Source organism: Thermobia domestica, chromosome 1, assembly GCF_964235325.1.
Source record: "Thermobia domestica chromosome 1, izTheDome1.hap1.1, whole genome shotgun sequence".
NCBI lineage: Eukaryota > Metazoa > Arthropoda > Insecta > Zygentoma > Lepismatidae > Thermobia > Thermobia domestica.
Window position 1 is genome coordinate 18406649 of NC_137454.1, and position 17534 is coordinate 18424182.

At 35.7% G+C, this 17534-nt stretch overlaps 1 protein-coding gene across 1 annotated transcript in view; it reads left to right on the plus strand.

Annotated features, from left to right (window-relative positions):
* The window catches only part of LOC145683671 (1-acyl-sn-glycerol-3-phosphate acyltransferase alpha-like), a 368125-nt gene that overhangs the window by 328268 nt on the left and 22323 nt on the right, over positions 1-17534 (plus strand). Inside the window, exon 6 of the mRNA XM_081755022.1 lies at positions 4073-4247. Within this exon, the coding sequence (XP_081611148.1) occupies positions 4073-4247 (175 nt within the window). The remainder of the gene's footprint in view (positions 1-4072; positions 4248-17534) is intronic.

A 17534-nucleotide genomic window follows, 5' to 3' on the forward strand; every position in this document is an offset into this window, starting at 1 on the left:
CAATTTCTGCCCTAAGTCTTTTATTCTCCTCTTTCACCTCTCTTAACTCATTCAGCACACTTTCTAACCGTTTACAAAATTCAGCATTGCTCTCGCACAGGCCATTCATCTTCCTTTCCATTGTCTCCAATTTTGCGAACACATCCTCCAAGGTTCGGGGCCCAGGGTTGGTCTCTAAACCAGCTATGACTAGCAGAATTGAGACAACTACTCCTACAAAGAATAGATTAACGTTACTTCGGAAATGTATGCTATGGGGATGGCAACACTTCACACGCAACCTCGCGTTGAAGAGTCCAATACTAACTCTCCAATATTCAAGCGACACCCCCCATGATTTCACGCTTCACCGATTCTTGGAGCACCTACAAACACGTCTTACTTCAGCGACTCCTCACAAGCCTTTTAAAAGTAAAACTAACAAAATAGTAGTAACTTTGAAACGAATAATTTGAAACATCCAAAGGTTTTATAAAATGTCGTATGCTGTGAAACAAAATGAAAGTTTGAACAACATTGACCTTTCCCTTGTATGTCTAAGGTTAAATAAGTTCAGTTTGGAACTTTCTCATGATATCAATCGCTCTGTAGATATTAAACGGTGTGTTCTTCAGCATTGTTTATTCGTTGCAGAGGCGTGGATTTTATTTTACTTTGTTTGCAGTGTACTACACTGACATATTTTGAACAAACTAGAGCACTTGCAGAACGCCTTACTTAGTTCTCAATCAAGCAATCCCCACTGTATTGTTCGTTGTATAATGTTGAAAAATGTGGAAAAATTAGTAGTGTAAATGCACTTCTGTTCGCGGTGATACATTAAGTCAATTTTATGAAGAATCCACAAGTGTTAATTTTCTCCTTGGTGTAAGTTCTTTTTGTGTGATTTTCTCAAAAATACGACTCAGACCATTTTATTCATATTTCACAAATAAATGTTTCATTTGCAACCATACAATATAGTATACGCTACTTTTCCTGTCCACCCTCCAAAAAATCAACTATGGCTAGTTTACTTCTGAAGGGTGAGTATTCTTCTATAAGGTTTTCCGAAACCTATTATGCAGGGAGTTCTACATGAAGTCCTGCAGGAAATTAGGACTCAATAACATTGTAACTGTTATGCTTAAGAATACAGTTTTTGCGGTTGAGGAGGATATAAAATTAAAATTTTGATCTGGCTATACTCTTGAACGACAGTGGCATTCGTGGTCACGTAAGTTAAGATGCCATCCACACAGTAAAATGAACAGTTTATAAAGCTAATGTGCGAAATCATAAAAGACGAACTGAAGACTGGAGAGGGGTCGGTTTTTGAAACAGAAAAAAGAAAGCCCTTCGCACTGGGATATTTCGACATGCATAGTTCATTAATTTGAACATCCATAATAACAAACTGTTTAAGATTAGGGACATCGTTAACCATGAGTTCACTCATTAATTAGGCCTACATGTGAAATATATGTTAATTTGCCCTATATATGAATTACCGTAATTAATTAGCAAGTTTCTGGCAATCTATAATTTTCTTCACACTTCCAGTAAGCTTTTGGTGAAAGGGAATTTTCTTCCAAAAATATTAAGTGGAGAGAATTTCCCTCATCCCCTAGCAGGATTTTGCATCCTGGTCTGTACTGTGGTTTACGGAGTTAAGATATTGCGTCTCGTTGCAAGTAAGTTCCAAACAATGTACACTCGTGTCCAAAATTATTGTCATATGTCTATAAAGATGTTGTTGTAGGAATATAATTTGATAATGAATTCGCCCGCTATTTCTTATAATGTTAGTATGTGTATAATCGGCAAAGACATGTATGTGGTAAATTTCATGTCAAAAGAGTAGTAAATAAGAACAATAAAACGAAAATAAAACTTTCTTGTCCATTTAGGAACATTTTGTTTTACTCATTCTAATTTTCGTGTTTATAGTTATTTTCCTATGAAATTTACCGCAAATATTGTACATTTCCCGATTATACACATAGTATGAGTATTAAAAGTACCCTTCAAAATCATTAACAAATTATATTCTTACAAGAAGACAGTTATAATGCGACAATCATTTTGGACATGAGTGTACGTGAAAAGCACTCCCACCAAAGACAATTATCAAGAGATAGTAATGAAAAGTTCAAGACTACGCGGGAAGTTTGTTATATCTGCCACAAACCAGAAATGAATAGTGGCATAGGTTGGGTAAATACCCAGTGGGTAAAGTAAACAAAAAGTGGGTATTTACCCGTTCTCTTTTTACCAACCAAAAAAGTCAATATTTTTACGAAAATTTAACATTTATGGAGTTATTTGAATTATTAGTCACAGTGATAGTTTCTTTTATAGTTTCTTTACGAAATACTATTCCAAATAAGACACGATTGATATTTTATTATTACATTGAAATGCACAGCAGGCTTTAGTATTATACGGAGCTACAAGTGTTTAGTAATCATGGAAGACAATGGATACAACATGGAGACACATTTCTGTAACGTACAATTTCGTGAGAGATGGATTGGTTGACGATACTAATATCTTGGACTGCAAGCTCAAGAGACATGGTACTTTGTGATTACTGGCTGTGCTCATGTGTAAAGACTGGAATATATAAACAGCAACCATCTAACTTAGACGACCTGAAAAACATGAGAAGTGCTTCTGAATATTCCAGACGAGAACTGTCAGCACATAATTATCGGTTACTTAAAAAGACTGCAACAATGTTTGGGTGTGAATGATAACGTCAGTTGGAGGTTTGGCCATAAACCTTAACAAGAAGAGACACAAAGGAAAAGAAATTGAACTTTACCGTTAAATACACAGGAAATTTTGTCTCAATAGTTTTCGTTACAGCGTTTTAGTTCCTTGCAGAACTTTAATGACTCTCTGTAATATTGTTCATATTTCATAAATAAATATTTCAACAAAACTGCACCATGGCATGACTTCGGAAGTGGAAGTGAGAAAGTACATTGCGGTCGACCATATCTTTTACTTGCAATTTGACGCTCCTAATAATCGACAATGCTACATAAGATGTGGAGTTATTCAGGTCCACAGTTCAACGTAGAACATGAGTCCCAACGGGAGATCGAACACGGAATTCACCCGCTAAGGAGCTCTCAGTCTCATTAGTACTAGAAATAGTAAATATTATTGTATATTGCATGGCAAACTTCATTTAACCAGTATATTGTAAAATTCTGCTAGTGCTGGTATACGTAGAGCTAGGTTTGATGAAATCAGAGTCCAGAATCGACTTCCACTAACGGTTTACATAAATACTTTAGTACAAATTCTCTCTATTGTGAGATGGAATTTAAGTGGCCCAAGACAGAGCAATCGAGGACAGGATCTGTACAGAGCTCCAAACCAAGCTAAGTAGAGTGACGTAGGAAACCCCAATGGTCCGGAGCAAGCAATGAGGCAGATAAAAGTCACAGTGAGCCCAAAGCAGGCTAAGCAACTTTGGTTGGGATCCTAACAGAGCTTCGAAGCAAGCTAAGCCAGGAGGAAAAGAAAAAACCAAGTGTTCCGCAGCAGACTAGGGGTTTTGAGGTTGGGTTACTCCTAATGCTCCATGCAAGCTAGAGGAGGGAGACAATCGAAGACTGGTGTCTGTCCACTGGATGCTGTCTGGGTGGAGCTTCTGCTGCCATGTCGTCATGTGACTTGTAGGAGATGCTAGTGGTCCCTAGTCTGCTTCTTGTAATAACCCCACGTGGTGTGTAATACTCCGACGTAAACACATGTGGTGATGTTTACAAACAGGAGTATGTGACATTGTTTGTACGCAAAAGCACGTGGTATATTACAATATTAAGGATTTTCACATGAAATAATAATAATGATTTCTAAGTAGTTACTTAATCTTTGAATCTATGTTTCCATTTTTTATTTATATATGTATGTGGCAGAAGAACATAAATGGATATATAAGTAAAAACAAAATATCTAAAGAGTTAGTACATAGTCTACTCGAAACAGGAAAATAAACGACTTCATTAATATCTTTTGAGTGCGCCTTAATTTGACCTGTTAATAATCCATATTTTGTCTCCGTTTACTTTTACAGATAAAATTGGCAATTTTTCCAGAAGGAACTCGTGGTGGAATTGCGAGAAATACTCTTCAACCTTTTAAAAAGGGAGCCTTTTATACCGCAATCCAGCATCAAATCCCGATTTATCCTATGGTTATCGCTCCTTATACCTTCCTTAAGGGTGGAAAATGGCACAAATATAGTACAGGTAAAAATAACAATTAATATGCAATATTAGTAAAGAAGTTCTATCGGATAATTTATATTTTTTCTCCTTCTTAGTTTGAAAACCAATAGCTTAAGTTAATTCGTTATTTACACGTTTTCTAATGAATTTTGCTTTCTGTTACAATCGCATGTATTATCTGTCAGGAAAGTAAATGTACACCTATTTTTCGAGTCTGGCATTCCTGCTCTCCATCCGTGGAGAGTATGAGAATTAAATCAATCAAATGTTTACTGAGGGGCAAAAAGAAAAGCTTAATCTGAATAAGACATTGCAGAGGGACACAAGCTGTGAATACGAATAGTGCATAGTGTAAATAAAGGACGACACCAAAAGAGAAAGCCAGAAACAGCTGTTAAACTTAGAAAAAAGAGTAAAAATTGTTGAAGTGGGAACATAAAACACAAATACAACAAAAAATACGCCGACAACTAAACGATCACCATGCCATGATCTTGGTGTAGTGGTTAAGGTGCTGGCTTACAAATGCAAAGGTCGCCAGTTCGAATCTTCGGTGAGGACATTTTTAAAATTTTTTGTTAATAATACATGCAGTTCATGAGAGATAGTAAAAGAGGTCGTATTTAGTCTTTCGTAGCAATTATTATTGGTAATGTTTAGGACTGATAATACTTTTTGTCTTTGCGTATTGCTTTTATTCTTTTCTTCATTTCAAAAGAGAAGAATATCCGAACAAATGCCACCAAAATTCATCATATTTTGAATGTAAACGCCAATTGCAATTAGTAAAGAATAAAAATTGAACGTTCCGATGTAACTGCAAAAAGTAAAAAGAAAAACCTGGAAGAAGACCATACTCATGGTTATTAAAAATATAATTTCTACAATGTCTTACACCTCCCGACCACGTTTCTACGTTAGCAAGTAAGAGGTTTGTGTTTAGGTCAGACTGATCAATACGTTTTGCAAAGGGGCCCGGTTTAGCTCTGACGCACTACAGGTGCGAGAAGGGAGCAAAACACTTTTCCCTCTCCCTCTGTGTGTCTATTTATCTATCTATCTGTATATATATAACGCTATTTGTGAATGCCATAACCACCCTAATTTTCAGCGGATTGTGACGAAACTTGGCACAAACATTAATTGTTGAAATATCTTCAGTTCGTTAACCACAATAATCAGATGAATATGTTCAAAATGGCGGCCCTTCAAACTCTCAAAAATTTCCAAGGGAACCAAATTTCGCCAATAAATAGGTATTTAGAAAGTTTGAATAACTTTTCCTCTTTTACTGAAATATTTGTGTGCAGAGACTTATTGAAATATTGGACCCGATTAATCGCATAAATAATGTTCACGCCCTTTCGCTACGGTAAGGCTTTTTTTTGTTGCAGGAGGGGATTATTTTCGTATCGGAACAAGATTGTTAGTGATGATATGAAATTACACATTGAAAGTGAAGTAACTTGTGAAACGTATTATTCGAAAGAATAATATAATAAATGTGCTTTCCCCTAACACAGAGAACTGTAAATCATGTATTTCAAGTTCGGGGGCGTGAATGGCGAGGAATGTTATTTGATTTGCTTTTTAGTAACACATGGCATTGCAAATAAAGGTAGACAACATTAGTGGTAAGTAAAATAATAATAATAATAATAATAATAATAATAATAATAATAATAATAATAATAATAATAATAATAATAATAATAATAATAATAATAATAATAATAGGTGTTGTTTGTGGCAAGGCAATATCTTCCTCAATTCTTCTTCAAACGTAATGATTGTAACGCCATATCTCCCTTACAAACAAAATGTTAGCAATTTATATCGAGAGAACGGGGAATTGTAGAGTGATGGGAGCAACGTTGGACAGTATGCACTCATAGTAATCAGAAAAATAAGCGATTTCAATGCAAAATGATCGAAGAGTCATTGTCATGGGTAGTCATGGAGCCAAGGCAGAGCCCTCTTTAGGCAAAATGTCGATAACTTATATCGAGAGAACAGGAGGTGATAGTGAGATGGGACCAACGTTGGACACCGTGGACCCATAAGGTGCATCGAAAAAATTAGGGGGGGGGGCGCCAGCCAGCCTTACTTATTTCCACATAATAATATAAAATTATATTGTCGAAATACACACACGAGTTAGCTAGTAATATTTCATATTATTATTATCGACAGCGTCTTTTCATTACGTGTGCATGTTTGACATGAAGTCAAAGAGAAGATCCATCATTCGTAGAAAGAATAAGAGTAGTCAGTTACTTTAAGTGTGAACGACAGCGATAAATACGGAAAGAGTGATCACCTGTAGCCAGGGGCCGATCCAGGGGGGGCGATCGGGGAACTTTTTTCATTTTATATATATAAATAAAACCCATCTCAAAGTTTGGAGCCCTTAAAAGTAACAGTATGAGAACTCACCGTCCCCCCCCCAGAAGTCGGCCTTGGATCCGTCTCGACTTATAACGACAGGGACACGAACACAGAAACATAAGGAATAGTTAAAAATCATAGATGCTTTCCCACCGGGAATCGAACCCGGGACACCATACACCAAAGGCGCACTTGCTAGTCACTAGACCAGCGGGGAGGGCACTGCTCACATTCTGTGTCGTTAGGGATTACGACCACTGTATTGCCCGCTATTACTTCTGTGGGTTGTATACTATGATCACATGTTTCTTCTTTGCTGGAAGAGTTAAACCTACATTCTATGTAATACATGAGGTATTTAGACCTACATGCTCTTCATATAATGTAAGAAAAGGATCATGCTGGGAATAAGAAAAAGAACATTCCTTGGACAAAACGGAAACTATTGGTATCAGAAATATTTATCTACAAGGCATGCGCAGTAGTATATTTCAGAATAGTTACTGTTTAGTTCAGTAAACGAAGAAAGGGGTATAAAAAAGCAAATATGTCGCGTCAACGAGATGGACCAGAGTTGACAGAGACGGAAGCAGATGTGTAGTAATACAACAACTTGGTTAAATTGATAATTGGTTCTTTATTCTGTAGTAGATCGTATCACAACTTTACGGGAGAGCAGAGAAAGACTTACTAACGCTGTCATATAGTAGTCTTTAGTAACACGATCATACAGACACAAATGGATGAAACTGTGAGAACTACAACTTGGATTTAACGAAAGCCGTTTAGATATTCAGTGGTTTGCAGGGTTGTATAAGACACAATACAATTCTTCATACCTCAGCATCCAGTAACTAGATACATGCAATTTCTGGATAGATACTGAAACTGCTGTCGGATTTTAATACATGACGTATTGCAGGATGCAAAATGCTTTGCATTACTTGTTTGTTTGTAGACAGCTACTAGCTTAGTGTTCTGAAAGGTTGTGTATAAACTAATGATAGTCAATTCCGGAATTATTACTTTTCGGACTCCCGAAGGTAAAACCGGACAAATTCCGGAATTCGGAAAATTCCAATTTTGGAATAATTCCGGAATTCGGAAAAATCCGGAATTTAGAAATTACTGATTTAGTTTACATTCCGGAATTCGGAAAAATCCGATTTTTTCGAAATCCGGAGTTTTTCTCAATTCCGGAATTTTCTAAATTCCGGATTGTTTCCGAGTTCCGAAATTATTCTAAATTCCGGAGTTTAACTGAATTTCATAATTTTCCGAAATCCGGAAAGTGAAAGTTCCGCTTCCGAAAAATGAATTTATTTTGGTTAATATAAATCGTGGCGGTAATTGCGACTTCTTTGAAAGAAATGGGGTGTATGAGAATTCAATCTGTCATATTTGTAGTTTCGTGTGGAGAAAAAACAAACTTGTGAACCAGTGGTTTAAGAAAAACTCAAGTTATTAATATAAACTTTGCCGACTTCATAAAAGAAATACGAAAGGCATTTTGAATCGAAAAATATAACATACAAGTTTGCAAGCGGAGACAAAGAAACCTAACGTAACCAGACTAAAGACGGATCGTTTACCGCGTAGCGATCGCGGTTCAGTGGTCAAGGTGCTTCTGCGAATGCACGTTGCAATTTTTTTTTCTTACTTTAGAATTTTTGATGGCGATTGATCAGCGATAACATACGTTTTATTATATTCAGATATTTGAATACTCGGATGTTTCAATACTTGAACTATCAAATCTTCAGGAATAATAATAGTAATAATAATTATTATTATTATCTCGTAGAAGATTAAAATCTAGAATCTAAATTATCGCTCAGGTCATACCGTTACAAGGAGAAACGTGACATTTGGAAAGAATATTTCGGTTTGGTTTAATGTTGCTCACGAGAAGAGGAGTTTCTCATCTCGTTTCTAAAACAAATAAAATAACATGAGAATTAACATTTTACATTCGAGACGGGTCAGGGCTAAATTAAAATTTTCGTCTCTCTTTGGAGATGAGAATCGAGACGAGACGAAAAGTATCGTAAACATTTCCCGTCTTGTCTCGATTCTCGAAATAGTGTATGTCCATTCTTTAAGTAACAATTGCTCTGTAGACTGAATCTCATAGGCTATTTCGTTACATAGTATTTCAGAGCTCATTGAATTATGCTCTGTGTAGGTATTTTTGTAGCAAAGCTTTTATATTCACCTCTGCATATTCTAAAAATTAGTTTATTATATGCCTTACTGTCGTGTGATATTCAGTTATATTTATTACAGTTATTTTCCTCAAAACAAACTTTCTACATGAAACTTCAATAAAAGGTTCTAGTTTAAAATGTTGGTAGTTGCAGAGGTGTGTCTTGAAGGTACGGAACCCTTTCCCCGAAATCTCTACTTTTAAGTAAGTTTTGCAAAAATTTCAGGGCAAGTTTAAAACTATTATTATTATTATTATTATTATTATTATTATTATTATTATTATTATTATTATATCAACTCCATGTATAATCTTTAAAAGATATACGGCTTGTATCTGAATAGTAAAAGCTAATTGACTGTCGATCTCGGTCGTCTCGAAGTCTTCAGGAGGCAAGGACATCGGTCACGTTCTGGGTTTGAGTTCCGAAGGGGCAAGTATTCGGGCTCGAGCAAAAAATTGTTAAAAGTTATAGGCTTCATCCAAACATATTCAAAACAGCTGGGACCGGGTTTGGGCTTCTCAACGGCTCGAGCGGCTCGGCTTACAGCTCATTCAATATCGAACCGAATCGAGAAGTGAGCCGAGCCAACAGCTCACCACACCGAGCCGATTTGGGCCATCGGCTTAGTTGAGCTGAGTCGAAACGTGCTGATGAACTAGTTTCAACTTAGCTGGCTCGAACCGGTTCACATGAGCCGAGTAGGTGACCCATCCCAACCGAGAAAGCTCGAGCCATCGGATCAATTGAGCTGAGTCGATGGCTTGTTCCAACTGAGCCGGCTCGGGTCATCGGCTCATCCCAACCGAGCCGACTCGAGCTGTTCGCTCAGTTGATACGAGCCGAGCCGGTTGATATCACTACCCGAGTTGGTCTTCTGCTTGGGCTCAAGAATTCGACCGTGCAGATCTCAGCCTTGATTTTAAGAACTACAGTATATACTTATATTGGTGATTACGACATTTAAGGCTGTCTCGTAATAATAATAATAATAATAATAATAATAATAATAATAATAATAATAATAATAATAATAAACTTGTCTTCTCGTTATCTAGACGAGACGAGATACACTAAAATTGCCCCACGAGATGCACTAAAATTACGAGATGAGACGCACCTCTGTCGTGAGCAACACTAAAAGTATTCCACATTACTGCTTACATTTCTCATGGCTTTTGCTTTCCAGTCTGATCAGGCCAATATTTCAAAACGAATTAAAACGAGCTGAACGAGCGAGGGAGCCATTATCAAACTCAACTCAACTCGAAACTCGACCTCGAAAACAGCGACTTGGCTCGGAACTCAATTCAAGAAAATTACCTTTGACTCGACTCAAATTATACTCGAGTCGAATTGAATTTTGGCTCGACTTGTGCTCATCCCTATTCGTGTTTGTATTTTATGTTTCCACTTCAACAATTTCTACTCTTTTTTTTTCTTCGTTTACCTATTGTTTCTGGATTTCTCTTTCGGTGTCGTCCTTTATTTACACCGTGCACTATTCTTATTCCCAGCTTGTGACCCGCTTCAATGTCTTATTCAGTTTAGGCTTTTCTTCTTACATTGACTTCACATGTGATTGATTTAATTCTCACTTTCCGCGCACGACCGATAAAAATGTTTTATTATTATTATTATTATTATTATTATTATTATTATTATTATTATTATACTATTGAACTTGCACGGCGAAATTACTGTATAATACGAAATCATTTCTGTAATTTTACTCCATTGTATGTTATTTAGTTTATTAATGGGCACTAAATTGTCTCCAGATCAACGAATAAATTAACTACGGCATGCACTTTGGTGGAAATATCATTGCAATAAGATTATTGGTTCGTTCCAAACATGTTCATGTAATGATATTTCCACCAAAGTGCATGCCGTAGTTAATTTATTCGTTGATCTGGAGACAATTTAGTGCCCATTAATAAATTAAATAACATACAATGGAATAAAATTACTGAAATGATATCGTATTATACAGTAATTTCGCCGTGCAAGTTCAATAGTATAATAATAATAATAATAATAATAATAATAATAATAATAATAATAATAATAATAATAATAATAATAATAATAATAATAATAATAATAAAACATTTTCATCGGTCGTGCACGGAAAGTGAGAATTAAATCAATCACATGTCAAGTCAATGTAAGGAGAAAAGCCTAAACTGAATAAGACATTGAAGCGGGTCACAAGCTGGGAATAAGAATAGTGCATGGTGTTAATAAAGGACGACACCGACAGAGAAATCCAGAAACAATAGGTAAACGAAGAAAAAAAAAGAGTTAAATTGTTGAAGTGGAAACATAAAATACAAACATGAATAGGGATGAGCAGGAGTCGAGCCAAAATTCGACTCGACTCGAGTTCAATCCGAGTCGAGCCAAAGGTATTTTTCTTGAGTTGAGTTCCAAGCCAAGGCGCTGTTTTCGAGGTCGAGTTTCGAGTTGAGTCGAGTTTTATAATGGCTCTCTCGCTCGTTCAGCTCGTTTTAACTCGTTTTGAAATAATGGCCTGATTAGACTGGAAACCGAAAGCCATGAGAAATGTAGGCAGTAATGTGGGATACTTTTAGTGTTGCTCACGGCAAGGGTGCGTCTCCTCTCGTAATTTTGGTGCATCTCGTGGGGCAATTTTAGTGTATCTCGTCTCGTCTAGATAACGAGAAGACAAGAGTTTTTTTTATTATTATTACGAGACAGCCTCAAATGTCGTAATCACCAATATAAGTATATACTGTAGTTCTTAAAATTAAGGCTGAGACCTGCACGGTCGAATTCTTGAGCCCAAGCAGAAGACTAACTCGGGTAGTGATATCAACCGGCTCGGCTCGTATCAACTGAGCGAAGTTGTTGTATTACTATACATCTGCTTCCGCCCCTGTCAAATCTGGTCGATCTCGTTGACGCGACATATTTGCTTTTTTATACCCCTTTCTTCGTTTACTGAACAAAACAGTAACTATTCTGAAATATACTACTGCGCATGCCTCGTAGATAAATATTTCTGATGCCAATAGTTTCCGCTTTGTCCAAGGAATGTTCTTTTTCTTATTCCCAGCATGACCCTTTTATTACATTATATGAAGAGCATGTAGGTCTAAATACCTCATGTATTACATATAATGTAGGTTTTACTCTTCCAGCAGAGAAGAAACATGTGATCATAGTATACAACCCACAGAAGTGATAGCTGGCAATACAGTGGTCGTAATCCCTAACGACACAGGGAGAGAGTGGTGCCCTTCCCGCTGGTCTAGTCGCTAGCACGTGCGCCTTTGGTGTATGGAGTTCCGGGTTCGATTCCCGGCGGGAAAGCATCTATGATTTTTAACTGTTCTCGATGTTTCTGTGTTCGTGTCCCTGCCGTTATAAGTTATTAGAAAAAGCAAGTTAAACGAGTGAAGCAAGTAAAATTAGCAATAAGTAAGTTACTGAAACACGTTCAGTGAGTCAGTTAAAAAAAAGTGGACAAAGCACTGGCTTTTCGCGCCGTCCATGCGAGTTCGAATCAATCTCGGCTTGATTTTTTATCCATTTGAGAGAAAATATTGCTTCTTTACGCTACAGGTAGTCCACTCTTTTCGTATTTTTCGCTGTCGTTCACAGTTAAAGTAACTGACTATTATTCTTTCTACGAATGATGGATCTTCTCTTTGGCTTCATGTCAAACACGCACACGTAATGAAAAGACGCTGTCGATAATAATAATAATAATAATATGAAATATTAGTAGCTAACTCGTGTGTGTATTTCGACAACATAATTTTATATTATTACGTGGAAATAAGTAAGGCTGGCTGGCGCCCCCCCCCCTATTTTTTTCGATGCGCTTTATGGGTCCACGGTGTCCAAAGTTGGTCCCATCCCAGTATCACCTCTCGATATAAGTTATTGACATTTTGCCTAAAGAGGGCTCTGCCGTGGCCCCATGAGTACCCATGACAATGACTCTTCGTTCATTTTGCATTGAAATCGCTTACTTTTCTGAGTACTATGAGTGCATACTGTCCAACGTTGCTCCCATCGCTCTACAGTTTCTCGTTCTCTCGATATAAATTGCTAATATTTTGTTTGTAAAGGAGATATGGCGTTACAATCATTACGTTTGAAGAAGAACTGAGGAAGATATTACCTTGCCACAAACAACACCTATTATTATTATTATTATTATTATTATTATTATTATTATTATTATTATTATTATTATTATTATTATTATTATTATTATTATTATTTTACTTACCACTAATGTTGTCTACCTTTATTTGCAATGCAATGTGTTACTAAAGAGCAAATCAAATAACACTCCTCGCCATTCAGGCTCCCGAACTCGAAATACATGATTTACAGTTCTCTGTGTTAGAGGAATGCACATTTATTATATTACTCTTTCAAATAACACGTGTCACAAGTTACTTCACTTTCAATGTGTAATTTCATATCATCGCTAACAATCAATCATCTTGTTCCAATAGGAAAATAACCCCCTCCTGCAAAAAAAAAAAAAAAAACTGACCGTAGCGAAAGGGCGTGAACCTTCTTTAGGCGATTAATCGGGTCCAATATTTCAATAAGTTTCTGCACACAAATATTTCAGTAAAAGAGGAAAATTTATTCAAACTTTCTGAATACCTATTTATGGGCGAAATTTGGTTCCCTTGGAACTTTTTAAGAGTTTGAAGGGCCACCATTTTGAACATTTTCATCTGATTATTCTGGTTAACGAACTCATCAAGATATTTCAACAATTAATGTTTGTGCCAAGTTTCGTCTCAATCCGCTGAAAATTAGGGTGGTTATGGCATTCACAAATAGCGTTATATATATACAAATAGATAGATAAGTAGACACACAGAGGGAGAGAGAAAAAGTGTTTTTCTCCCTTCTCGCACCTGTGGTGCGTCAGAGCTAAACCGGGCCCCTTTGCAAAACGTATTGACCAACCTAACCTAAACATAAACCTCTTACTTGCTAACGTAGAAACGTGGTCGGGAGATGTAAGGCATGTAGAAATTGTATTTTTAATAACCATGAGTATGGTCTTCTTCCAGGTTTTTCTTTTTACTTTTTGCAGTTACATCGGAACGTTCAATTTTTATTCTTTACTAATTGCAAATTGCGTTTACATTCAAAATATGAGGAATTTTGGTGGCATTTGTTCGGATATTCTTCTCTTTCGAAATGAAGAAAAGAATAAAAGCAATACGCAAAGACAAAAAGTATTATCAGTACTAAACATTACCAATAATAATTGCTACGAAAAACTAAATACGATCTCTTTTACCATCTCTCATGAGTTGTATGTATTATTAACAAAAATTTTTAAAAATGTCCTTGCCGAGGATTCGAACTTGCGTCCTTTGCATTTGTAGGCCAGCACCTTAACCACTACACCAAGATCATGGCATGGTTACCTTTTAGTTGTCGGCGTATTTGTTGTATTTGTGTTTTATGTTCCCACTTCAAGAATTTTTACTCTTTTTTTTGTAAGTTTAACAGCTGTTTCTGGCTTTCTCTTTCGGTGTCGTCCTTTATTTACACAATGCACTATTCGTATTCACAGCTTGTGCCCCTCTGCAATGTCTTATTCAGATTAAGCTTTTCTTTTTGCCCCTCAGTAAACATTTGATTGATTTAATTCTCATACTCTCCACGGATGGAGCGCAGGAATGTCAGACTCGAAAAATAGGTGTACATTTACTTTCCTGACAGATCATACATAAAGCAAAATATCTAAATCAAGAAAAACCTGGTTTAAACTCCCCCACCCAAAAAAAACGGTTTTTTGGCATTTTCAAAAACAATCATGGTTCTTGCCAACCCTGCTTACTTTTGTATACAGGAGGTTAAAAAATTCTTATTATATACATTGGTTAATCCTTTGGGATTCATAATGTAAATATGTTGAAGAAAAATTGTTTGAAATATCTTTTCGAAATTCATTGTTTATTTTCGAGGTTTTATATTATTATCGGCATCAACCACTAATTAAATGACTTTTTGTGTTATAAAGAAACGAAACAAAGTCTGCTTTATCAATTTAAAGCAGAATTTTGAAAAAAGCCCAAAATTTCCCAAGCAAAAAAGCAAAGCAGAAAAAACCGAGTTTTTTTCCAAAACAGCCAGTTTTTTTCCGAGCCCTTGCATCTCTAATGAAAACATTTACGATCACTCCAACCCCAATCATTTCACAGATTCAACCTGTTGTATATAAGTTATTAGGACGTAAAATTGAACATAATTTATACGAAAAATACTTTTATGCATTGCAAGACCTGTAACTGCCAAATATTCACCACAAACTTATAGTCGTATCGACATAAACAAAAAGAAGTGTGAAGCAGGAAACTACTTTACCCAAAAGTCAAAAGAGACGCACTGAAGACATAGGAACGGGTCGAGCGGTTTGGGTCATTCTTCTTTCAATTACAAGTTTATGTGTTCAAACCGTGAAGTGTATATTCGTTTTTTTCTTTTTTTTAAAGTGTGTTCCTATTTTCATGAGAGAACTGAGAACATTTCTTTAAATAAATCTTTGGCAACTACTTTTCTCTCAAATTCGATTAGAAGGAAACATTATATGAATTGCAAATCTAAAATCCACAGCTGTGAACAAAATATTATGTTCAATATTTCATTATTATCCTTTGATTTGTAATGAAAAACTAATTATAAGCATTGACGATTTCAGAAGATTTTCCCCCGGTAATGGTCAATATATGAATGAGAGAAAACTGATAAAACATTATTAGTCCACTTTGAGCATGATCGAAGATATCTTATGGCCACGAAGGGGGAAATTTATGTCGACAGAGTCTCAAATTCTCCCACAGGTCATGCCCTGAAATCATCACTGTTTGAAAGGTTTCCTTAACAAATAGAATATTACATTTATTTCTCGTTCTACGTTTTGAAATGGAAAAATCATAATTTTAAAGTGAATTATAATACGATAAGCATAAAGATTTATAGAACTAATGAAGTAAATATTCTTTTGTAAGTTATCGATTTCTAATCGGATTAAAACTCGAATATTCGTTTGCATCGCACTTTAAAGTAAATCCTCTCTCTATATAGTTCTTACTGGAAAGTATGTTTAACTCCAATTACTTAATCAATATTTTTAATAATATATTTTTATTGTAATACTTTTACTATTCAATGTTGTATATACTACATTTCCCAAAGCAAAACCTCGCAAATGTATAGTGGACTAGTGAATATTATCAAATAAATTATCATTTTGTTTACGTAAATACTGCATCGCCTCATTTGAAACTTCGTACTTTAAATAATAATAATAATAATAATAATAATAATAATAATAATAATAATAAAAATCATAACCATACCTTTATCAGAATTTCAGGCTTAGTCAATAAATGAATTCAAAGTGGTCTCTATTCGAAGTTCTATTCAATCGAATCTGATAGAAATACAAAGAGAAACTTCGAGAACAGGTAAAAGAAAAATGTTACCTTGGTGGGACTGGAACTAACCTTTAAGAGTTCCTTTCAATTTACAGACAAATGCCTTAGGCACTTTGTTTCTTTTCTTCAAGTTAACTGATTCACCGAACGTATCTGAGTAACTTGTCTCTATTTTCTACTCGGTTATATACGTTTTACAATCATTTCCGTTAATCTTGAACGACAGGAACACGAATACAAAAACATCTAAGAGAATTAAAATTCCAAACTCCCCCACCGGGAATCGAACCCGGGACCCCATACATATTAGGCACACGTGCTAGCCACTAGACCAGCGGGGAAAGCAAGTGAAATGCATTTTGTAGTATCTGAAATTTACACCTATTTCATCCTGCTGTAATAATGTTTACCGTATTCGTTACTTTGAAGAATGATATATGTTATTCATATAGGTTCTATTACATATTCGTCCGTAAATATTATATAAATTATCAGAATTATTCATGATCTTCCATGGAAATTCACTGGCGCATGCACAGTAGACAGACAGTGTAATTGAAAGATGAGTTCAACAGATATTATATATTTCGCCGACATTATTTAATAGCTATGTAGAAGAGATAGCAAAAATGAGTTTTGATAATGAAGATGGAATTTCGGTAGGAGATAGAATGATGAGGTGTATACGGTTTGGGGTTGATATGATTGTTGTTGCAGAATCTAAAAAGAAAATTAATAAAATGTAGAAAACTTAAGAATGGCTTCTGAAGAATATGGGAGGAAAAGCGATCGGTGTCAAATATAGAAGTAGGAGCGGGAAAAAAACAGGTGACTAGTTTTTGATGTCTGAGTAGTATTATTAGTAATATGACATGCGAACGTGAAATAAAAGCAAGGATAGAAATGGCGAAAGAAGCCTTTAGGATGAGGAAAATATTATTTTGTGGGGCCTTAGAGTTGAAAAAACTCATAAAATGCTTCGTGTACTGTATTTTACTGTATTTATAGGACAGAAACATTAACATTACACAGAAATGATGAGAAACAATTGGAGGCTTTCGAAATATGTGCGTGGAGAAGAATGGAGAGAAATGGCTGGGTCGAGAGGAAAACGAATGAGGGTGTTAGAAATGGAAGGAGAAAAATATTATTAAGAAGAGGAAGAGAAAATGGTTGGAATATTGGTTAAGAAGGAACTGTGTTGTGAGGGATGTGTTAGAGGGTATGGTGGCAGGAAAGAGAGGGAGGGGACAAATTAG